The sequence below is a fragment of the Trachinotus anak genome, unplaced genomic scaffold, assembly GCF_046630095.1.
Source record: "Trachinotus anak isolate AG129_WGS33_773 ecotype Australia unplaced genomic scaffold, CSIRO_AGI_Tana_v1 ptg000019l, whole genome shotgun sequence".
Lineage (NCBI taxonomy): Eukaryota > Metazoa > Chordata > Actinopteri > Carangiformes > Carangidae > Trachinotus > Trachinotus anak.
In genome coordinates, this window is record NW_027273870.1 from 432,691 (window position 1) to 457,047 (window position 24,357).

A 24,357-nucleotide genomic window follows, 5' to 3' on the forward strand; every position below is an offset into this window, starting at 1 on the left:
ATGATGCAATAATAACAGAACACTGATTCCACAGCAGATATCTAGTAAACATCTACAGCTCACCTCAGGTTAATGTCCCCCCGGTAGGCGGCGCATGTTGACGGGGGAAACATCGGACGTCTCACTCCGCACCTTTCTTGCTGAACCAGAAATGTCATCGAGGTGACCAAGCAACCACATCAGTGTGTCTGAATCACATTAAGATCTGTGTGTCTGGACTCTAAGTTACAACTTGTGACTGTGGTCTTACTCTCCGCCAACGATCGGACCAGAGGGATAAGAAAGCGGACGACTTCTTTGTGTGTGAGTGATTCTCTCACCAATATACGATCTTTGCAGTCAGCTGACCCCGAGGGGCGTGGCTCGGTGACGTCAGCGTGTAGGTGAGCAGCGGCTGCGGCTCGACCGGGGCCCGCGGACCGACGGGCTGTGGCGGGAGGCATCACTCAGTAAAACTGATAAAACCCTGCTGGTAGGCCGCGGGTTACCGTCTGTTCTGAACCGCTTTAAACCGGAGCCGGAATGCGAACGTAGCCGTCAGCAGGCGAGCCAGGCCGGGGAGAGCTGCCCGGCTGCATCCGCCACCCGGACCGGAGCGTCAATGTTTCACACTGAGCGGGTCCCCCAGGTGGTTGTCGACGCTGCGGAGGATGCGCAAGGACGTGAGGATATTATTGGTGGGAGAGCGTAAGTAAAGCTGCGGTTCTCAGGTGGAGGCCGGCTGGGGGACAGGTGGAGGCCGGGTGGGGGACAGGAGGAGGCCCGGTGGGGGACGGGTGAGGCCGGGTGGGGGACAGGTGGGGGACAGGAGGAGGCCGGGTGGGGGACGGGTGAGGCCGGGTGGGGGACAGGAGGAGGCCGGCTGGGGGACAGGAGGAGGCCGGGTGGGGGACAGGTGGAGGCCCGGTGGGGGACGGGTGAGGCCGGGTGGGGGACAGGTGGAGGCCGGGTGGGGGACAGGAGGAGGCCGGGTGGGGGACAGGTGGGGGACAGGAGGAGGCCGGGTGGGGGACAGGAGGAGGCCGGGTGGGGGACGGGTGAGGCCGGGTGGGGGACAGGAGGAGGCCGGCTGGGGGACAGGAGGAGGCCGGGTGGGGGACAGGTGGGGGACAGGAGGAGGCCGGCTGGGGGACAGGAGGAGGCCGGGTGGGGGACAGGTGGGGGACAGGAGGAGGCCGGGTGGGGGACGGGTGAGGCCGGGTGGGGGACAGGAGGAGGCCGGCTGGGGGACAGGAGGAGGCCGGGTGGGGGACAGGTGGGGGACAGGAGGAGGCCGGGTGGGGGACAGGTGGGGGACAGGAGGAGGCCGGGTGGGGGACAGCAGGAGGCCGGGTGGGGGACGGGTGAGGCCGGGTGGGGGACAGGAGGAGGCCGGCTGGGGGACAGGTGGGGGACAGGAGGAGGCCGGGTGGGGGACAGGTGGGGGACAGGAGGAGGCCGGGTGGGGGACGGGTGAGGCCGGGTGGGGGACAGGAGGAGGCCGGCTGGGGGACAGGAGGAGGCCGGGTGGGGGACAGGTGGGGGACAGGAGGAGGCCGGCTGGGGGACAGGAGGAGGCCGGGTGGGGGACGGGTGAGGCCGGGTGGGGGACAGGAGGAGGCCGGCTGGGGGACAGGAGGAGGCCGGGTGGGGGACAGGTGGAGGCCGGGTGGGGGACAGGTGGGGGACAGGAGGAGGCCGGGTGGGGGACAGGTGGGGGACAGGAGGAGGCCGGGTGGGGGACGGGTGAGGCCGGCTGGGGGACAGGAGGAGGCCGGCTGGGGGACAGGAGGAGGCCGGGTGGGGGACAGGTGGGGGACAGGAGGAGGCCGGGTGGGGGACAGGTGGGGGACAGGAGGAGGCCGGCTGGGGGACGGGTGGAGGCCGGGTGGGGGACAGGTGGGGGACAGGAGGAGGCCGGGTGGGGGACAGGTGGGGGACAGGAGGAGGCCGGCTGGGGGACAGGAGGAGGCCGGGTGGGGGACAGGAGGAGGCCCGGTGGGGGACAGGTGGAGGCCCGGTGGGGGACAGGTGGGGGACAGGAGGAGGCCGGCTGGGGGACAGGAGGAGGCCGGGTGGGGGACAGGTGGGGGACAGGAGGAGGCCGGCTGGGGGACAGGAGGAGGCCGGCTGGGGGACAGGAGGAGGCCCGGTGGGGGACGGGAGGAGGCCGGGTGGGGGACGGGTGGAGGCCGGGTGGAGGCCCGGTGGGGGACAGGAGGAGGCCGGGTGGGGGACAGGTGGGGGACAGGAGGAGGCCGGCTGGGGGACAGGTGGGGGACAGGAGGAGGCCGGGTGGGGGACAGGTGGAGGCCGGCTGGGGGACAGGTGGAGGCCCGGTGGGGGACAGGAGGAGGCCCGGTGGGGGACAGGAGGAGGCCGGGTGGGGGACAGGTGGGGGACAGGAGGAGGCCGGCTGGGGGACAGGAGGAGGCCGGGTGGGGGACAGGTGGGGGACAGGAGGAGGCCGGGTGGGGGACAGGAGGAGGCCGGGTGGGGGACAGGTGGAGGCCGGGTGGGGGACAGGAGGAGGCCCGGTGGGGGACGGGAGGAGGCCCGGTGGGGGACGGGAGGAGGCCGGGTGGGGGACAGGAGGAGGCCGGGTGGGGGACAGGTGGGGGACAGAAGGAGGCCGGCTGGGGGACAGGAGGAGGCCGGGTGGGGGACGGGAGGAGGCCGGCTGGGGGACAGGAGGAGGCCGGGTGGGGGACAGGTGGGGGACAGGAGGAGGCCGGCTGGGGGACAGGAGGAGGCCGGGTGGGGGACGGGAGGAGGCCGGCTGGGGGACGGGTGGGGGACAGGTGGGGGACAGGAGGAGGCCGGCTGGGGGACAGGTGGGGTACAGGTGGAGGCCGGCTGGGGGACAGGTGGGGTACAGGTGGAGGCCGGCTGGGGGACAGGTGGAGGCCCGGTAGGGTACAGGTGGAGGCCGGCTGGGGGACAGGAGGAGGCCGGCTGGGGGACGGGTGGAGGCCGGCTGGGGGACAGGTGGAGGCCGGCTGGGGGACGGCTGGGGGACGGCTGGGGGACAGGTGGAGGCCCGGTGGGGGACGGGTGGAGGCCGGGTGGGGGACAGGAGGAGGCCCGGTGGGGGACAGGTGGAGGCCCGGTGGGGGACAGGTGGAGGCCGGCTGGGGGACAGGTGAGGCCGGCTGGGGGACGGGTGGAGGCCGGGTGGGGGACAGGTGGAGGCCGGCTGGGGGCCGGGTGGAGGCCGGGTGGGGGACGGCTGGGGGACAGGTGAGGCCGGCTGGGGGACGGGTGGGGGACAGGTGGAGGCCGGCTGGGGGACGGGTGAGGCCGGCTGGGGGACAGGTGAGGCCGGCTGGGGGACGGGTGAGGCCGGCTGGGGGACGGGTGGGGGACAGGTGGAGGCCGGGTGGGGGCCAGGTGGGGGCTCACCGTCACTGCTCACCTAGCTGCACATGTGATGCTGACAACCAGACCAGTCTCTCATGGTGTGTGTGTGTTCGCTTTAGGCCTTTACTCATTAAAATAATGTGTAAATATACTTTGTTTCACTGATGTGATTGAGGTCTTTGCAGAGATACTCGAAACTACAGCCAAGCCAAAGAAATGCGTACGATCAGAGTGTTTTATTTTCCAGAACTGCTTCTCATATTTTATAATATCCGACTGCTGATACTCCCTGACACTTCTCCACAGGAATACCAGAGGAACCTGGTCATAGTAATAGAAATTCATGGATATGGATAATATGAACATCAGAGCCAGGATGGAGGCTGCAGTTCATACATCACACTGCCCTGTGGTTGTGTAATGTCCACAGCGTAAAGTCTGTGTCCCAGTCTCATGGCCTGAATATAATGACAATGATAATTATTTTCACATGAATTATAATGAGCTAGTGAGCAATCATGTGTCGGGGTACGCTAAAGGTCTCGTGTCTCCCGTCCCTCCACAGCCAAGGTGGGGAAGACGTCTCTCATCATGTCCCTGGTCAGCGAGGAGTTCCCAGATGTGGTATGGAGAAACTTCTTATGTCAGATATTTGTACCTGTGATGATGCCTCTGCACCTCAAACTGACCACCGTGGTTTAACACCATGATCTGACGGGTTTATTGAAGCTCTGTGGCCAGTTGTAAACATGTCTGTGTAAGTCACTTGTGTCCGTCCCAGGTGCCCTACCGAGCTGAGGAAATCACCATACCTGCAGACGTCACGCCAGAGAGAGTTCCCACACACATTGTGGACTATTCAGGTACATGAAGGCCGTGGTGGTTTCATTCTGTAGATTAGATGTTAACATCTAATGGTGCTTCAGTACTTTGTTACCTCATGTTGGGAACTCATAAATATACAAAGACGGCTAATTGAGAAAGAAAAGCACTTTCCAGGTTTGAACTGTTGTGCATTTGTCTTCGCCCATCAGAGGCAGAGCAGACAGACGAGCAGCTGTTCCAGGAGATCTCCAAGGTCAGTCGGTGCATTATACATTTCTGTTACACTCGGAGAGAAGTGCTGAGTTCTAATGGTCTTAATGGGCGTCTGTGTTGGTCTCTCGTAGGCAAATGTGATTTGCATTGTGTACTCTGTCAACAACAAGAAGTCCATAGAAAAGGTGAGTCACTTATGCTTCTAGCATTTCCATAATTTGTTTGCATTGCAGTTAAACACCATAACTTTACATGTGAGACCGTGTGACTCATAAGTGTTTTTGTTTTCACCTGGGTAGGTGACCAGCCACTGGATCCCCCTCATTACTGAGAACACGGACAAGGACAGCAGGTGCGAACTTGCATAAAAATAGTCCAGAGTTTTGTTTCTCATGTCAGTTTTGGACTACAGAATTATGGGGTGGAAAAGCGTGCCTGTTTCTCCTTTTGTCTATGAGAATGTCACAGCAAAGAGGATTTTCCGTAGCGAGAGGCCGACCACTGAAATTTTCTACCAGTGCTTGAAATGATGACCTACAGTCACAGGGTGGAAAATGTCTCACAATTGCTTCACTGTGAGCAGGGAGCAGTGGTGTAAGTGCAGCATCTCACATGAGCAGATTCAGCGCCTGGTTGTGGTTTTCTCACTGCGGAACGAGTCACTGCAGTTATGGGAGAGAAAATACTGAAATACATACAAAGAAGAGTATTCTTTGGAATTAGCAGCTGCTATCTGTTAAACTGACACTTGATGTGATATAATAGTGTTAATGCAGTGCTGTGGTGGTGTGTTCAGGGTTCCTCTGATCCTGGTGGGCAACAAGTCGGACCTGGTGGAACACAGCAGCATGGAGACCATACTGCCCATAATGAACCAGTACAGTGAGATAGAGACGTGTGTTGAGGTGAGAGACTGACCAGTCTGTTTACTGTTGCTACTCTTTCTCAGTAGTAAAACAACAAAGTTGAGTAAATGTGGAATAAAGCATTGTCATCCAATCTGTCTTGATTAATACGACAAGTTTAATACAGTAACAATGCTGCTGGTTCAGACACAAATCAAAAGGGACACAAATAGAAATGAATATCTTCTTCTTCTTCTATTGCCAACTCATAAACAAAACAGAAAGAGGGGAAGAAACAATAACTGTTGGGTAGAAACTGAACTTTTCAGGTGTCAAGAGGAACAGCCTTGTTTTCAGGTTGCTCTCAGAACATTAATATTATCTGTGGTGAGGTTTCCAGTCAGTCCACTGAACATGTTAAAGTAAAAACATAAAATAATCTCTGTAAATAGAATTAAATGCATGTCTACATAATGGCAGTATTGAAACAGAATAACCACATATCTTAATACTTTTATAATATTTTTCTTAATTTCTTGTGATATTTAATTTATGGTGCCATACTTACTAACCTGGTGTTAGAAGTAAAGCCTTTTACAACCTTTCCTCCCACTGGGAGGTGTGTTTATGTGCATGAATCCATCAACCAAACTGAACATGTGTTTCTCCCATGCACTATGTCAATTTGTCGGTTGTCAGCTGTGTGATTTTGAACCTTGAGAACTGCCAAACCGGGAAGTCACCAGCCGACAGATAATGTTGTCAGGTTTTATTCTGTATACGTTAACCTGATGACTGTTTTGGCAGTACTTGCAGCTGCTGTCTTCCCCTTGGTGGACGCAGTTTTCTGCACGTGTACTTCATGCAACGAGGAAGCTCAACAATTGTAAATGTGCTGAACTGAGTACAAGAGGATTTGATTCTTGACGGCGGCCATGAGCTTAACTCAAACCCACATAATGCTGTGTGTGACGTGACCGTGCAGGATGAACCAGTAATTTTTGAGAAATCGTCTGTTCTGAATGTTTTTGTGCTGCGTTCACTGTCTGTCGACCTCTTCCCGTGTCCCTCTTTAACACTGACTACTCTCTCCTAACAGGGAGTCACCTGTGTTTTTTTTCAGACGTGTTAATTAGAGCAGGCGTGTCGTGCAGACAGATCCTGTGTGTTAATACCCTGTCTGGCCCTCACTTAGCTCTCACACACACATACACACCTACAGAGCACACACACCCCACCCACACACATAAAGACAGGTAGGGAAACAGCAGCGGCCCTGCTTTGCCAGGACACACTGTTAGCACTACAGTGTCACTGCTGATACTTGTACACATCAAACAGGACCACACTGTACTTGTGCACACTTGGTTGCACTTGGGTTGTTGGGAACTGCACTGTAGCATTGATAATCCATATTCATACAAGTTTAACCAAACTCCCGTCTTCTTTTTATTGTTGTTCATAGTGTTCGGCAAAGAACCTGAAGAACATCTCAGAGCTGTTCTACTATGCTCAAAAAGCAGTTCTGCACCCCACCGGTCCGCTCTACTGTCCAGAGAAAAAAGATGTGAGAGCAAAAATAAACTTTGCAAATTCAGCACCACTGTTAGTGTGATCAAGTGGTTCTCAGCTTGTTTAGCATCAAGGCCTGCATTTTGAAATGAGTGCCACAGTATTTGAATGTCGTCTTGTTAGTTGTCGTAGTGTAAACTGAATTTTAGCAAAATGTAAAGTATAAAATATTTTTTTTGAAGTAACTTCTAATTTCCAGATGAAGCCGCTTTGTGTGAAAGCTCTCACTCGCATCTTCAAAGTGTCCGATCTAGACAATGATGGGATTCTCAATGACAATGAGCTCAACTTCTTCCAGGTGAATCAACTGATGAATATTGTAGCTGACAAAGTCAGCAACAGATAAAAAACAATGTGTGGAATTAGTAGAATTTGCAACTCAGCCTTATACTGTTGTTGGACAGATCTTTTTGCAGGTTTTGACTCACACTGATTTTTTTTGTCTTACTGCTCCCAGCGAACGTGCTTCAACAGCCCACTAGAGCCTCAGGCATTAGAGGATGTAAAAAACGTGGTGAGGAAGAATTTGAGTGACGGAGTATGTGATAACGGACTCTCCCTGAAAGGTAGGAATAGATGGACTTTTTTTTTTTTTTTCCTTTAACATAAACTACAAATCACATAATTTCTGACTATGTGTCTGTGACTCCACAGGTTTCCTGTTCCTCCACACCCTGTTCATTCAGCGAGGTCGCCATGAAACAACCTGGACGGTGCTGAGGAGATTTGGATACGATGATGACCTGGAGTTAAACCAGGACTACCTCTTCCCACCGTGAGGCTCAAACTTTATTTTTTTAAACAACCATCAGGCCTTTTTGCCTTTGGGATTCATCAGATTCTTTATTTTCTCAGGCTAACGCTGTAGTTTTCTGAAACAAAACGTTCAAGACGATTTTTCATTCACTAATTGACATAACACCATTGTTTTTAGACAGGAAGGATTAATAGGTAGAATTAATAAGCACGTTTTCACCACAGCTGCTAATGTCTGCTGAGGAGCCCTGATTTAATCCCACTGTAACATTTATCCTTAAAAAAAAAAAGTTATAATTTTATTTCCTTTATTTTACCAGGAAATCCCATTGAGATAAAAAAAAATGTTTATTGTGTTCTTCTTGTGTCTGAACTTGAAATCGAACTCTCTCTAGATTGAAGATTCCTCCAGACTGCACTACAGAGCTCAACCACAATGCCTACCTCTTCCTCCAGAGCGTCTTTGACAAACATGACAAGGTACAATCCTGTACGTCTGGTTCTTTATTTACATTAGCCTCTGCCCCGGAGAGGATCTTAGAAGAAGCTGCTCAGTACGCAGCACCGTGCAAAACCAAAATACCCTCCCACAGCCAACGCTGACCACCTGCTGAGGCGTGACTTAACTTCTTGCCACTGAGGAGGGATTGACAGGAGCATTAGCTGCGAGGTTGGAATGAAAGTCAAGAGTAAAAGTAGCAGCTTGTGCCAAGATCTGGTTTCTGTCATAGTGATTAGTGAACAGTGAACAGTGAATGTTTGCTTCGGTCCATCATGTTTGTTTTCTCAGGTAGAGGTTGACAAGCGGCAAACGAAGTGAATTATTTTCCTGTAATCTACTGAGCAAGTGCAGTTCATTCAGTTTACAGTCACCTTTAAAATCAAACCTGAAATATTCAGTAGTCCATATTTATATTTCGGCATAGATGCACTTCCTGAACAACAATCTGTCTGTCATCAGGACCGTGACTGTGCCTTGTCACCAGAGGAGCTGAGGGACCTGTTTGATGTTTTTCCCTACATGCCCTGGGGTCCAGATGTCAATAACACAGTTTGCACTAATGACCAAGGCTGGATCACCTACCAGGGGTATCTCTCCCAGTGGACGTGAGTAGGCGTTTCATTCATTTAAAGCCACTGTGTTAAATTTAAAAGTTTTAGACCTCTGCGACCTCTGGTGGCAGCATCAAAACAGATTCTGTTGATGACAGGTTTCTGTATTTAATGGATCTCCCATTTAGTTTCATTTACCTTCAACTTCCTCTTGTTCAGGCTAACTACATATCTCGACGTCCAGCGATGCCTGGAGTATTTGGGTTACCTGGGTTACTCAATAATTGCTGAGCAGGAGTCCCAAGCATCGGGAATTACAGGTACTGTAACATCTGTAATGTCACAATAATGCTGCTTACATGGAGAAAATGTTGACGCAGTTACGTAGCATGATGTAATGATCATATATGTAAATTGCTTTGCAAACCATTGCACTGTTTTACTCAACAAATAAGCATTCACTCACCTCCTCAGTTAGTCAGCACTGTCTTAACCTCAGCAGCTGCTGGACAGTTGAAGCAGCAGTTGTGTGTTTTGACTGCAGCCATGTGCTGTGGACAGCAGCAGTCCACACTGATCCTCTGATGCCTGTGTGTGGTTTGCCCCTGCAGTGACCAGAGATAAGAAGATTGACCTCCAGAAGAAGCAGACCCAGCGCAGTGTCTTCCGCTGTAATGTCTTTGGAGACATTGGCAGCGGCAAAAGCGGTTTCCTCCAAGCTTTCCTGGGTCGAAACCTGATGGTAAACAAACATAAACACCAGTGATGAACATGCATATTTTAATGCTTATTTTACCATCAAATGTGTTTCACTGTGTCCCAGTGTTCACTCTCTTATAACCCGTCCATCACAAAGACATAAAGAAGTAAATATTGCATCATGTTGTCATATATGAGAAGTATTCCACTGAAATATTTCAGGGCAGATTTTTCATCTATATGTTTTTTCACATACTCACATAATTACACTTATATACCATCAAAACTTGCATATATGGATTGTATGAATATAGTCTAGATTTTTCCCATAGTTGCTTTAAAGCACAGTTTACCTGACATTGTTATCTGACTCATGACCTTTCTCTTCTCTTCTCCACAGCTCCAAAAAACGATCAGAGAGGAACACAGATCCTACTATGCCATCAGCACGACATATGTTTACGGCCAGGAGAAATACCTTCTTGTGAGTATCAGATACTTCAAATATTATTTGAATTATAATTATTAAAGATAATCAATGATTACAATCATGAATTGTGTCTACATAAAGCTCTTCCAGTGCTAAAAACAATTAAGATAATCCTGAATTAAAGAGAAGTGCACAGTTTCACATGCATTGTTGATTGTGTTGTTTATTGTAAAGTCTGACAGACAGCTGATGTCATCAGAGAGTCACAAAAGGTCCTGAGTTGTGCTCTCTAACCAACACACCTGAGGTTCCTCAGCAGATAATACATAATATTTACTAATATTCTGATTATATGAAAATTAATTACATTTTTATAATAAAAAACTACAGTATGTATCTATGTGTACCACTGTGCATTGTGTGTAAGGTTGTCAACTGTGAACCATCAAGGTCAGCCCAGTCTGAGGTTGGCTGTACTTATCTGGCTGTATATATAAGCTGCTTATCATGCTCATCTAGTGCTTTTGTCAAGCAAGCATTTCTACTTGCTTGACAAAAGCCTTAGCATTGCACTACTTAGTTGCAAAAGTGCAAACACAGTAGTGTTTGCATGTACTATTACAATAACCAGCGAGAGAAACATGGAAAGCCTTGTGTGGCTGTGAAGCTCTGCAGAAGTTAGCAGTTAAACCACAGTTACCTTGCTATATTTACACTTAGTGTTAGTTTACTCAAGTCATCTGCACTCTTTTTCTGTTGCCACTGGTTCTTTTGAAATTTCACACAATAGTCTTGGACTGATATTCACTATTATCGAATATCACAATATTTTCATAATGTCAAATAATTTTTTTTTTGTTTGTTTTGCCTAGTCTGCCCTGCTGACCAGTCAGACTGTTTACTGTACATTGTACATTGACATGTGAAAAATAGAACTTTTAACTGCTGTTCATACCTGAAACATAAAATACAATCATATAATATTATTTAAAAATATAATACAATGATATAATTAGGTTTATTAAAAAAAACATGATATTGCCTTATACTGAGATATTCAGAGTTGACTGTATTGAGATATTAAATTTGAGATATCAGCCAAACCTAACACACAGACACTTACTCTGTGTTGTGTCCGGACTGAAACACTGCAGCACAGTGACTCTGTTTCTGCAGGAGCATAAATACTGTGGTGCTGCTACATCAGTGAAACATCCTCTACTGAAGAAACTGCTTTTTTAAAGTACATTTCACTACTGGCTGTAGTAAACCAGGCCACTGCTGCTGGTGACAGAAATACAGAGAACATTGGCAACAGTCAAGCACTAACTTTCAGCTCATCTTTGTGCGTTTGATGTTAGAGGAGCTTTTCTCCATTTATATTAACTCCTCTCTCCTCTCCTCTCCTCTCCTCTCCCCTCTCTCATCTCCTCTCCTCCTCAGCTTCATGAAGTCTTCCCTGACTTTGACTACCTGTCTGATGCTGATATGGCCTGTGACATTGTCTGCCTGGTCTATGATGTCAGCAACCCTTACTCCTTTAAATACTGCGCCAAAGTCTTCAAGGTAACGCTGTGTATGCAGCAGCTCACGTGTTCACTCACTTCATAAACAGAAACACCATCATTCACAGCCCTCTCTCCTCCTCCCTCAGCAATACTTCATGGACAGCAAGACACCCTGTATGATGATAGCAGCGAAGTCGGACCTGCCAGAGGTCAAACAGATGTACGGCTGCAGTCCTCTGGAGTTCTGCAGGAGGCACAGGATGCCGCCTCCCCAGTCCTTCACCTGTAACACAGCAGCAGCACCCAGCAGAGACATCTACACCAAACTGACCACTATGGCCATGTACCCGTACGTATACAGACACTGCACCAGAGCCATTCAACTTCCACTAGTTTTTTTAGTTAGTTAGTTAGTTCTAGTTAACTGATTAATAAAACTTAGTCGGTTGAAACTGTTGTAAGTAATGTGCATTTACAGCTTGGGTTTATCTTTTATTCTGCAGTTCTTTAACACATTATAGACTTAAGTCTCATATTATTTAACCTGATTACAATGTCATTCAAATGACCCGGCTTATTATTGAAACAGCTTTTTTAATTATACTATTTAACTGTCTATACACATGAGGCTTAAAATGTTTCAAAGTCATAGCAGAACTTTTAAAGTTGACATGTTTTTATTTTTATTTCTATTAGTGGAAAACCTTTGAGCTAATGAGTAACTATGATGTGAGGATGGTTAGTGCAGGTATTCATCCACCAGGGGAGGATTTTAAAAGGGAAATGCAGTTTGTTAGCTGCTGCTGCTACAGTCTGGAAGCTTTATCTTTTCTGTCTGACTCAAGGTCTGTGTTTTATATTTGCCTATGTAGCTGATGGGAAGATATTTTTAACACAATCTGTTTCTTGTATATACGTCCACCTGGGTCTATATAAAATTGCATTGACCAGCTGGTCTTGTAAATCCTCAGCTTCATGTGATCTGAACTATAAACTAGTGAATGAAAGTGAATCTGTCTGAAGCAGGTAGAGTGGACGGGATGTTTGTTTCTGGTTAAGATTCATCTCAACATAGTTTACAGTTAAAATGTAAATTGACTTCATTCCTCTTGCTCAGGATAAATGTATTCCCTGAGGGCTTGTTCCAACTCTGCACGACTCAGTCTCTGACATGGTGTTCTCCAGTCTACATGCATTAGTTCACTTCACTGCCCTGTGGACATGTTGCTTTCAGTCTGATGCGACAGTGTTTTGCATTGTAGGTAAATGGGCTTCCCTGGAGAGCACTAATGTTGATCTCTCCCTGAGGCTCACACTCTTGCAGTCATGTTGTCAGCACAGATAACCTCTCTGCACATCACACAGTTTAACACTTACATTATTGCATCATGGCAGACTTTAATCTGGAGCCCAGTTTATTGAATCTACTGTTACTGTATTGATGCTTCTTTTTTTGGGTCCACAGAGCATGAATAGTCCTCACAGGGTTTGTTCATCCACACTACAAAAAACATATTTTCTCATTTACTTTCCCTTCATTGAAAAATGAACTGAATTCCTTCATTCTCCTTAATATCTCGAAGGGGAAACATTTCAACTTCTCTTTATGGATCTGGCTCTTGTAATGATGGAGGCAGCTTTCAACTCTTAACTGTTTTCTCTTCACTTGTGTGTCTTGTGTGTGTCCCATTTGCTGGGGTATGTTTGTGTGTGGTTTGTGTGTTTTTGTGCGGGTGTGTCCTCCCCGTCTCTCTCCTCAGCCACGCCCGGCTGCGTTGCATGTGCACGTGTAACCGGTGCACCTTCTGCTTGTGTCAGAACTTCCTCAACTCCGAGCTGCTGCAGACGGTCAGGGCCAAGCTCTACGCTGTCGTACTTAGAAGGTTCTCTTTACCTTTACCAACTTCTCTTCATCCCTGTGACATGTTTCCATCTTTTTTATGTAGTAATGAATGTTGAAGCGTGTCTTTTTTTTAACTTTCTTTTCTTAACAACATCATTTTCCTGGCACTTCCCTCAGTTTTTGTCCGTTTCGTGTTGTCAGAGTCCTTTGATTTTTTGGTATCTACATTTTCTTGTGGCTTTCCTCCTTTTTCTCGTGCTCTCTGTATAAGGATTCTGAGCAGTGTTTTCAGTTTTGATTTGAATCCCATTGTCTTTCAGTGGTTGTCGACTTCCCACTTGTCTTCTTTGCTAGTGTCACTGTTCCTCAGCTGTCTCATCTAACAGCGATGTCATAACTCATTTCTGGTCTTGTTGTCTCATGTCATAACTATAATCCTGCACGTCCCTCATCTGTGTGATTGGCTTTTGCTTCAGCGTCTCCAGATTTAGAAGCTCCATCACTGTTCTGTCATCACTTCATCCTTATTTTCTTGGTGTTCATTTTATGTATTTTCACATCGTCTTTTTTAGCAAAACTTCTTCCGACTTCCATTTGCCACTTTTGTTTGAAACTGGAAAGTTATTAGTTTAAGAGAAACAGGTGTAGATGATACAGTAGATTGAGCAGAGGCTGAGTCAGCTCTGAACCAGTGATGAGTAATTTATGAAGCAGAAAATCTTTCTAACTAGGTTCTTCCATCCTTTTTTTTGTCATCTCTATTTTCATCTTTATTTGCTTACTGACTTCACTCTGTCTCTGTATTTATCCCTCCACCCTCTCTGTTGAACAGACATGTCAGCCAAGCAGACCTGACGAGCTCGACCTTCTGGCTCAGAGCGAGCGTCGGGGCCACAGTGTTTGCAGTGCTGGGTTTCACCATGTACAGAGTGCTGCTCAAACCACGGTGATCCCTGGGCACCGGGGTGCAACCTGCTTTTAACGATGGTACATAAAAAGCTATTTTCACCAGTCACAACATTAGGTTTTCTCATTTACATCAAGTAAACGAAACATTTCTGGAAAATCCGTCATGGTTTTGTAGTTAAATAGAAAAAATGTATTTTGTTTTCGTGGGAAGAAAAGTTGCACAAACTTACTGAAGCAAACATCTTTGTTGCTTTTTCATTCCACTTTAATTTTCTCTTCTGGGGGATAAAAGAGAAAAATATTTAATTTTGTACCAAAATTGCTAATTTGCTTAATCTGTCTGTCTGCAAGTGTTTGCAAAGTAAAGTAATATATTTATATTTATATTAAAAGATTATGGTGAGCTGCTGCTGGTGAGCTGTAGTGAGATACGAGTGAGTTACAAATATAGCTTTCTTTTTTTTTTTTTTTTGGTTGCTGGCTGATTGAAACGATGAACAACTTTGGTGTCAGTGTAATAGGGATCGCAATGTGTGAGGTCTGCAGAAGAACGGATGCTTTCATTAGATTGAACAATATGTAAATAATGTATATAACATAGTTGACTGTACATTTGTTTAGCCAGGTCATGAACTTGCACAAACATTAGCATTGATCACTCACGTGACAGAACATCGGTTTGTCTTTAACGGCCAAAACGCTTGGACGTACGTTTTTCTATTTTTTATGTTTGTACATCTGAGCATGTCAGTGTTTCATCAGTGGATGTGACTGTGTGGAATCAAGGCTCTCCCTCCTCTCTCTCTCTCTCTCTCTCTCTCTCTTGTCTTCATATATTGATCACTTCATTTGCCAGCTTGTGCGTGTGCGTGTGTGTGTGTGTGTGTATAAGCTAAGATACTGAAATTTTACACTGTACAGCTCATCCTGTGCATTTTGTGTTTGCATGCTTCAGAACTTCCGACCACATTCCAGTGTTTTAGGACTTCCTTTACAAAAAATGACCACGCCAACTTCTCTTTATTGTTTGCCAGCTCAGAATAACCCAGGGTTGAGTGCTGAGCAGGTGGTAGTTGAGTCTTGAGTTATTGTGAAGTTTGATGATCATTTGATCCTTGTTGTGATCCCTCATCAGCTCTCCTGGTCGCAGAACATGCAATAATGTTAATTTCCATATAACTGCAACTGCTTGCAGCAAGGTTCAGTTTGATGTGTTCTCTCAGCCCTGCCTTTCCAAAAGTTTACAATAAATAAGTATGTCTATTACAACTGTCTGATGGAATTTATTCTTTTCACCAAGAGAACTGAAGATTTTTGTCGTTACTTTGGTTTACAGTAATTAAATTTATGAAATTTGATTTATTTGTGTATTTCTGAACAACATTAACCAACAGATGACTCTGTAGGTGAAGGATCATGTGTGAAAAGACCAAGATGCCAACAGTATGTTTTAGTTACTGAAAAGGAACCATTACAACTTCTTTATTATGTTTTTGTGTCTCCTATCCTACCAGATAAATAACTTTCATTTTGTCCTGTTCTGACATTACACGCTTTCTCTATAGAGGAGCAGGTGCGTTAGAGCATTTACTACGACACAAGAGGGCAGCATTGTTAAAAAAGAAATCCTCAAGAGTGGTTAACACAGCTCTGGTTAACTCAGAGTCTTGACCTTGAATTGTATCTTCAGTCCTTATTTCAAACCAAGTCACTAACAAACAAAGTTTTTATAAGTAGAGCCCAAAATTGTAAGAAGTCAAGTGTGACCCTGGGCCAGTGAAGAGACTCTAAAAGGCTCATAAGTTAGTAAGACACTCGAAGGCATTTCGAAATCTGAGGCTGAATAGTCTCAGGACATTTAAAGCACCACCGGTTCTCTCACTGATGGGGAGCTCTAATTATGTGAGACAGACACTGTGCTGCATGAAAACCCCTATAAAAATGAAGTCTCTGCAAGCACAGCCTACTTTCCTCCAGTAACAGAGTCTAAAGGAGTGTGTGCACTAGACTGTGAGACATGTAACACCATCTGTTGTAACTGGAGGTGCCTGGAAAGTTAGCAAGCCTGCAGAGAAGTTGAGCGTTGTTAGTTAAACGTGACAGATGAAATAGTCACAGCTGGACAAACAGGAACTGATTACTAGTTAACCAGCTAAGAGTGATGGTTGAAACAGCTAAAATAAATGGTTCTAACTGAACAGTGTGAAACAGTGTCAATCACTTCTAATGGGGACATTTGGAAAATGGAGGGTGAAGGGTTCAGCGACACAGGAAAGGCTGAAAACAGTTAGTGCCTGTGAACAGCTCCTGTCAAAAGAAAAATCCTCCAAAGCTGTTAATTTATACAGGAGCTGAGTTCTCCCTCAACATAGCAGGTGTTTTCTTGCTGTGTATCTTGTCTGCTTCCCTCCTTTTTCTTCGCACTCTCTTTCCTCATTACCCAATCCCCCTCTGTCATCTCTCTCTGCCTCGTGTTACAGCTCCTCAGCAGATGTTAGCGCATGACTTGTGAAAGCAAACCACGTCAATGCATATTTTGTCCAATTAGCTGCTTTTAATGGAAATTCCCATGGTGCCTGTAGCTAATGAGACAATAATTCCCCTCCCTCCTCGGTAATATTAAAGATCTGTCCCAGAGAGATTGTGAGAAGCTTTATTCATTAATTGATTTATTCACTCCATACTTCATGTTTTTTTCATCGTGGGACCCAAACAAGAATTCTGATAAGATTTTGCAGCTGCTTTCATGTGAAAAACCTCCCGGACATGTGTAGTTATTATTCATTCTCCCCATACACAGTTGTGTGCGCAGTCGCATCCTGTTTATTTCTGGATTTCCTGGAACAGTTGAAAAATATTAGTCATATTAATCATGAATATAATGAAATGGATTCTCTGCAAGTTTATGCACATAAAACGTAGACTGAATATGCAAATTGAAATACACTTGGTGCCTTGAAGTCCTTTTATTGTTACACTGAATCTGCAGCAGACCGGCATTCAGTCGCTCACCCATGTACCAGCTTTGTTTGCACAGAAGCAGAAAAAGTTAATTATGTTGAGGCTGTTAATATTCAAATATGGGTTATGCTACAATAAGTTAACAAAATTCCATAAAACTTGTTTCACATCCAAAAAAAAAAAAAAACACATGAAAACACAGAACCCAAACATTTGGCCAGAGGTTGCTGACCTCTGACCGCTGGTGCAGAATAGCCACTGGGTCTTTATTTAACAACACAATAGACGCCAACTTTAACCCAACACTTCAGCGTTGGAGTCAGGAAAAGACCCCTGGGTTAAAAATACCAACTGTCCATACTGTTTCCATGGCAATGCTATCACATACTGTACCTGGTGGAGTTTCTCTGAGGGATCCTGATCAACCTACACACTGCAGACCACACCGCCATCACATCATTTCTCCTCATACGTGGCTTCCACCCAACTGTCAGGTCTGTTTGATGTGTCTGGAGGTAATAGGTAGGTGTTTGTCTGAAATGGGGCCCCGTCATTTGGGTGATTGTAGCAGTAAACCTGGAGGGGACCCTGTCTGTTCCCTGAAACAACCTGGAATTTACAAGCTTGGGCACGCCCTCATTTCTGAGCTTTTAAAACAAGCCATTTAAAAATGTATGAACGCTGTTTTTGTGGGACATAATCAATTTGTATTTATAACGTGATTATAACGTGATTAAAAGTGAATGAACCCCAGTGAGAAATTGGGCCATTGCAGGAGGAATAATTACCAGGATACACAAAGTATTTTAACCAATGCACAACTTTACCCAATGATAACTGAAAATGGGTCTAAAATTCAAAATATTCAAGCTATGCTGTAAACAAGGAGAATAAATTAAAACATGTTACATTAATTCTATCCAAAAATAACTGTGACCTCTAGCTGCAAGTGAATTTGACAGTCTGTAGGTGTTAATTACATTTGCACTGCACTTGGTAACTATTGATCAGTAACTGGAAAATATGCACAGACCGAAAGATGGTGCAATGATTGATTGGAGCCTCTCATCTCCAACCGAGCTGTTACAGTGTGGTTTCCACCTCTGGATGACACAATAACACCTTCAGTTCACACCTGCGTAGCAAAGACCCACTAATATAACAAAGCGGAACATAATACTGATCTGCTGCTCAAACACAGAAACTACACACTAACAGCTCTGTTGGACGTGAGCAACAGATGAAATGTAGAAGCTGGATAATTCTGACAAAATCCAACAAAGTGTCTATTTGCTCCATCTTCAGTCTCTGGAATCTCCAAGAAAGTATTCTGACCCCCCTCACTGTTCGCTTTATTGTCTTGTAGATTTAATTTCGAATGCTTTCTGAATCCCACAGTAATACAACCACAAACTGTGTAATCCTGGCTCAAGTTTTTATCCTAAACTTTACCCCAACACACTTTATATTTACTGCTTTCACGTTATAAACTGACACATTGTGCTCATTTGACTGTAAGTTAGAATTAGAGTTGGACCATCCAAATAAAATGCAAATGTTAGCTCTTTAATGAGTGAGAAAGACCATGAGATCACTGTCTCAGTCTGTTCATTATGGCAACTTATTAATATTTACATCTGCAGAATGGATGAGTTATTATAACAGACGTGCATTAATTACGTTTTAACATTTATATTAAACAGAGAAGATAAACCTGATCTATAAAGTATTATGGGCTGTATTATTTATTAACCATTTATATAGGCTGTGTTACATATAGGCTCTTGTGCTCTTGTTTGATTGGTGTAAATGACCATGTAATCATAGACCTGCAGCCTCTGAGCCAGTGACAGAGTGACAGCCAGCTGTTCAGCCAGGGGCCCGGGGTCCCCTGAGCGGGAGTGGCTGGTGATCCCTCCTCACCGCGGGCCAAGTCTGTCCCTGCCTCCCCTCTCTCCCTTCATCTCTCCGCCCCCCCCCCCCCCCCCCCCCCCCCCCCCCCCCTCTCTCTCTCTCTGTCTCTCTCTCTCTCTCTCTCCATCTCTGTCTGTGCCAGTGAGGACGCATGCGGCTGGCGAAGAGTCCCGGCGTCTCCTCCTGGAGCTGAATCAACCATCCCAGCGGAGGCGGTCGGTGTCCCCCCCCCACCCTGTGAGGCTCCCCGCCGGCAGTCCCCGCGCTGCGCCGCCGACCGGCAGACACTGATCCAGGTATCGTGACGCACCAGAAAATCGGGCACTTGCCGGGACTTTTTTTGAGTCCGTGCCTGCGCCCCCGCTGCTCAGGCGACTTTCAGCGGCTCCCCTGGCCGGGGAAGCCGTGCGGGTCTTGTGCGTCACGCAGCCCGGTTTGTCGTCTCTGTCCTGCGTTGCATGTTGTTGTCAGTATTTGATGATGTCATTATTTCTTTCAGATGGATCTGCGCTCTGCCGCTGCCGCTGCCGCTGCCGCTGCCGCTGCCGCGTCGCATCTCTCAAAGTGAAAACACTCGCGCTGCAAATGTGCGTCCCCCGCCTCACCAACCGGGACGGGTGCCGGAGTCCAGCCTCCCCTCCAGCCCCGTAAACCTCAGTCACAGCTGAATAACGACCTTAAGCCCAGAACTGATCCTGAACCATCACCTCATCAACTTTTCCTGTGCAGGTGAGGACTTGTGTGCCCGGCCTCTGAGGACGTGCGCCGGGGGCAGCCGGAGCACTCTCACCTTTCCAGTCCGCGATATTAACATTTCACTTGGACTAATTCGACCGAGCAGAATCCAGGACAGGTCCGGTCTGAGAGAAGCGGGATGCTCGGCTCCCCCCCCCCCTGTCGCTGCTGACGCACATCGGGCAGCGAGATGGGACCGTAGACCACAGTATGTGGAGTCATTCCTGAGCCCCGAGTCGCTGCCCCCCCCTCTCCCCCCCGGTGCATGGAGACGAGCAGCCCGAGGATGTCGGGCGGAACCCGGGAGGCGCCGATGAACTCCTCCCCGGCGGTGGCGGCCAACGCGGAGGGCGAGGAGATCGAGGTTCTGGAAAGCACCGACGTCCTTCCCGTGGCTCCAGAGGACGTAAGTCCACACACACCTGAAGTGCACATGTGAACAGGACCTTTAACACTGCAGCAGAGTGACACAGGGTCAGTCATCACCCTGACCCAGCCTTCTCATGAGAAGGTTTTTAATCACGGAACTCACAGCTGGAGGTTTACACTGATCCTCTGCGGGAGGGGCAGGAAAACCAAGGCAAACAACACAAACACCTGCACACACACGCCAGTCTCCCGCTTCCACACACCATCAGAGTACACTCACACACCATCATCCTCACTTTGGTACCTTATTATCTCTGGCTGCGGCTCATTGGCCGCAATGATCAGATAATAACTGCATGATTGCAAATGAGGCAAATGCACAGAGAGAAAAGTCCTTCTGGCCAAGACTCATCATCTCCAAACAGGTGCTGCTCTCTGCTTTGGAACTGTTTCTGACTTCAGTTGTTTTTCATCCTCTCCACCTCTTCCTGCCACTCACTCCTGTACTTGCTGTTTTTTCTCTCTTTCCTTGTCTCAGCAATGGAAGTCTCTGTTTGACAAGGTATGTACTGAAGCGGCTCCACTCTCTTTCCATTTGCATGTTTCACTCATAGTGCAGCAGTGTCTGTCTTCAGAGGGGCTCATCTGAACCGTGGGTGACCTCTGACCTCATCTCTGTTATCAGCTGCAGCGTCCTGCCTAAAGGTCATGAGACATGATGGGGAAGATTTTGAAAGAGCTCAGAATATAGAACCATAAGCATCAGTGGGAGGATAAAGTTTTGAAAAAAAAATGTTATGTGAAGAATGTTATAAAATAGTTATTATACTGTGGCGCTTTTGGTGCGATTTCCCGATGAATTACATTTAATGCTGTGATCTTTGCAAATTTTGCCCATGTGTCATGACCTTGACGCTGTAATTATGCTGTAACACTGGCTTTAGCACTAATGGAAGTGACTTAAACCTGCACTAGTTTAAAATTTTGCAAACTGTCAGAAAAAAGTTCTCTTCAGAATCTGGAAATGCTTTATCATGATGTAGGTCGGCTTCACTGAGCTCGTCCGTGTTCGTCTGACCTGCTGTGCTGCTTAAATAATCCCAAAAGAAAGAATACATCTATTTTTCAAGTGCTTGTAGTTTTTACATCACGGATTAATTTAGATTTTTCCCCTCTCTGGGTAAATGTGCCTGGCCCCAGAATATTTTGGCTATATGAGGTAAATCTGCTGGGTCTCAGCTGGTGGACATGGCACAAGCTTCTCTCCTTCAGCCCCTGTTTTTGATTTAGGCTGATGAGACAAATGTATTTTTAGATCAAAATCTTGCCTAGTGCAGCTTTAAATCCCTCGGCTGCTGGGTGACGCTCACGCCAAAACATGTCACCGTGGTGCGCCTGTGTCAAACCAGACTCCTGTGGAGCATCAGAGGAGCGGGATCACTCTGGAGGAGGTGGGTGTGTCGCCCGCTGACATTGACCCCAATAATGCTATTAGGGTGATACATAATCCTGGATGCATTGATCTGTCAGACTGATCTTCACACACACACACACACACACACACACACACACACGATACAGATACAGCCAAGAAACCCCAGGAGAAGAAAAACACAGACTGGCTGATCAAGCAAGTAGCAGGTTGGGCTGACAGACGGCAAACGGGCCCCCTACTATCACACACACACAAACACACACAGACACACACACTCTTAAACACGCACAGCCACCGCTCTGCGGGGCTGCTGCAGCACCTGCCCGCCCTGGGGCCCCCTACTTTCTCCTGGGAGGGAATTGTAAATGTGTGCGTGTGTGTGTGTGTGCGTCTGTGTCTGTGTCTGTGTGTGTGTGTGTGTGTGTGTGTGTGTTTGTGTGTGTGTGCAGGGGTTAGCGGGGATGTGTAGGGTTGAGTCAGAGGCTCGTGTCAGGCTCACTCTTTCAGAGGGAGCCTGAGGCCCCATGGGATTATGGGAAAGGATAGCTAGGGTGTGGTGCATGTGTGTGTGTGTGTGTGTGTGTGTGTAATGGAGTATATTCTGTGGACGGGCATTAAATGGGCCTCTCAATCCGCTGCCTTTATGCGTGCGCCGCAGCTTTGAGTTTCCTCAAGTGGACGTCGGTCTGAAAAAAAACGTGGATTTGTCCAAATGGTGAGGTCACTGCCCAGTCTGGCGGCAACAAATGTCCTTTCACTCTTTTATTCTCCGTCCGTCCTTCCTCCTCACAATGAGTTGCTCCATTTGTCAAGGGGCTGACCTCGGAGACCCCCAGCTTCTGTGAAGCGGCTACGGGAGAGAAATGATGGGCCACAGAAGACCAGGAAAAGAAGGATTTTAAGCCAAGCTGACAACCTGTGTCACTGCGTTAGGGAGATAAATGTTGCTCGAAGACAAAGAGCGAGGCCAGACTTTTATTTATTTTATTTACACTGCAAAGTGCATCTATGCATGTAAATCCAGTTTTATATATAGTTTAGTTAATTTTCCAATGTTACGAGAGGGCAGACAAACACATCTACAAATGATGTGAAGGATGAAACTGTACTCACACTGATGGATGGCCTGACCATCACGAGCAGCTGGATCTCAGTGTCTTGCTCGAGGACTCTTTGATGTGTAGACAGGAGGAGGCTGCCAACCCTTCCATCAATGGATGACTTCATCCAAACCATTTTGACTGCAGCCCTTTAAGAGAGTCAGGATGGTCTGAGTCCGGGTGGCTGGCCAATATCACACACACCACTTGTGCGGTTAATCGTGGTCTCACCCTGATCCAAGACGGCACCCTGAACAACCGCCCCAGCTTTTATCCTTCCTGTGTTCTCACAAGCCACAATTTGACCCTTTAGCAGGTGGCTGTAACTTATTCACTTGGACAGATCAGTGTAATACACTGGCAAAACAAGACGTCCAGAGATGAAGACAATAAAACATCCCTGCCTTCTATTCTGTCCGTCCCATCAGGGATGTTCACACAGCAGAGAGAAGACAGGATCATCTTCTCTCATTCATCTCTCTTTCTTTTTTTTGACTATGGCTTTCCTCCAGCTTCTTTAAAGCAGTGTGGGATGTGTATAAAACCTTCCCCATCATATCATTTTTACAGGCTCCCATGTGAACCTGGTGTGTGCAGCTATCAGTTTCTGGGTTTCAGACCATCAGAATCAAAGTGCTGCGTCGCTCTGTTCGCCTTCCCCTTCGCTCCTCTCTCCTGTCCCCGGAGAGGATTTTGTTGCTGTATAAGTGCTTTCCTCCTCGGCGTGCAGGAAGTAAGAGAGCAAACCTCAGAACGCTTTGATTCATGTTCCCCATCGCCTGAAACAAACATGAGGAGTGAGCACAGTCAGAGGCGACGTCTAATGAAGCAGAGGAGACGCAGTTAGGAAGACAGCAGCTGCACTGGCCTCTCCCTCCCTCATAATCAAAGTGTCCCAGCCTCTTTTTGTCCTTTAGAGACACACACGCGCACACACACACACACACACACACACACACACACACACACACACACACACACACACACACACACACACCAATCTGAAAAGATTGGAGCCTGATTACACGCAGCATGTGTATGATCCAAGAGGAGAAGCAGGGTCTGTTTTAGAGGCTCCACGCTGTGCTGACTGATATGCACATTTTATATCAGGATTTCTGGGGATTTGAGGATGGACCACACTTTATGTGCAGGATTTATCTGATAAAGCGTATTAAGCATGTTTACATCACACCCCGAAATGAACCAAACACATTTGTTTTGTGCTCCCCGGGAAGGCAACATCAGATGGATTTATCATACCACTGTGTCTGAAGGAGCTTCGTCATTTGGCTTCTCGTTCTCAAAGGTAGAAAGTGAACTCTCTGTGTGTTGGTCTGGAGAGTGATTATGTACAAGGTGGATTATGAAGGGCTGCAACTACAGAACAGACACACAAAGCTGTTATCCAAGACAAATGGGAATGTCCCAGGAAGTCCCCAGGTGTGGACACTGGAAATCTGTCTCAACTCAAAGTAGACAAAGCATTTGTAGACACAAAGGTGCAAACTTTTCTGTCTGATAGAAATATGTATAGTTTGTACTCAGATGACTCTCCTTGCAACAGGAGTGAACAGTAACATCTCTTTGATTCTGGGCTTCGTGTGTGTTTCCATACACATGTCCGCAGTTGCCTTTGTGTTGACAGCCTGCTCCCAGTGGCATGTTGAAATGCCCCCCCACACACACACAGCCACAGGAGCTTAGTGATTAAACACTTTCACATGGCTGCATACTTTCCATGAAAGTTTGTCCCCCCTCAATTTCTTGCTTGGTAGCATAGAACAGCCCCTGAATGTGAGCTGCGATCCTCAAACTCCTCACTAGAACTGCAGGAAAAAAGTCCTTCAG

General features: G+C 47.3%; 2 protein-coding genes across 5 annotated transcripts in view; both read left to right on the forward strand.

Moving 5' to 3' along the window:
- Positions 1–374: 374 nt before the first annotated feature.
- Positions 375–15,261, forward strand: rhot1b (ras homolog family member T1). Of its 2 annotated transcripts, XM_071504938.1 has the most exons (20): positions 375–687; positions 3,905–3,963; positions 4,121–4,202; positions 4,374–4,417; positions 4,509–4,562; positions 4,677–4,729; positions 5,174–5,282; positions 6,688–6,789; positions 6,994–7,092; positions 7,252–7,360; positions 7,449–7,569; positions 7,946–8,030; positions 8,512–8,657; positions 8,823–8,923; positions 9,215–9,345; positions 9,703–9,786; positions 11,176–11,298; positions 11,387–11,589; positions 13,001–13,123; positions 13,916–15,261. In XM_071504938.1, the coding sequence occupies exons 1-20, from the start codon at positions 651–653 to the stop codon at positions 14,031–14,033; spliced, it is 1,983 nt and encodes a 660-aa protein (XP_071361039.1). In that variant the 5' UTR covers positions 375–650; the 3' UTR covers positions 14,034–15,261. The 2 variants fall into 2 exon arrangements, with proteins under 2 accessions (XP_071361039.1, XP_071361040.1); XM_071504939.1 differs by lacking the exon at positions 13,001–13,123 and having other exon boundaries at positions 481–687.
- Positions 15,262–18,983: 3,722 nt separating this feature from the next.
- Positions 18,984–24,357, forward strand: part of rhbdl3 (rhomboid, veinlet-like 3 (Drosophila)) — a 54,205-nt gene continuing 48,831 nt past the window's right edge. Inside the window, exons 1-3 of one of the 3 annotated variants that reach the window (XM_071504261.1) lie at positions 18,984–19,163; positions 19,367–20,008; positions 20,510–20,533. In XM_071504261.1, coding sequence (XP_071360362.1) covers positions 19,868–20,008; positions 20,510–20,533 — 165 coding nt within the window. In that variant the 5' untranslated portion in view covers positions 18,984–19,163; positions 19,367–19,867. Of the gene's footprint in view, positions 20,009–20,509; positions 20,534–24,357 lie in introns of all 3 variants that reach the window. The other 2 variants (XM_071504262.1, XM_071504263.1) reach the window with 2 other exon arrangements.

Bases quoted from the DNA above. Each gene is read 5' to 3' on its own strand.
- rhot1b (XM_071504938.1), top strand. From the start codon at position 651: ATGCGCAAGGACGTGAGGATATTATTGGTGGGAGAGC. The intron at 8,658-8,822 runs GTGAGTAGGCGT...CCTCTTGTTCAG, and splicing joins GGGTATCTCTCCCAGTGGAC to GCTAACTACATATCTCGACG. The intron at 9,346-9,702 runs GTAAACAAACAT...TCTTCTCCACAG, and splicing joins TCCTGGGTCGAAACCTGATG to CTCCAAAAAACGATCAGAGA.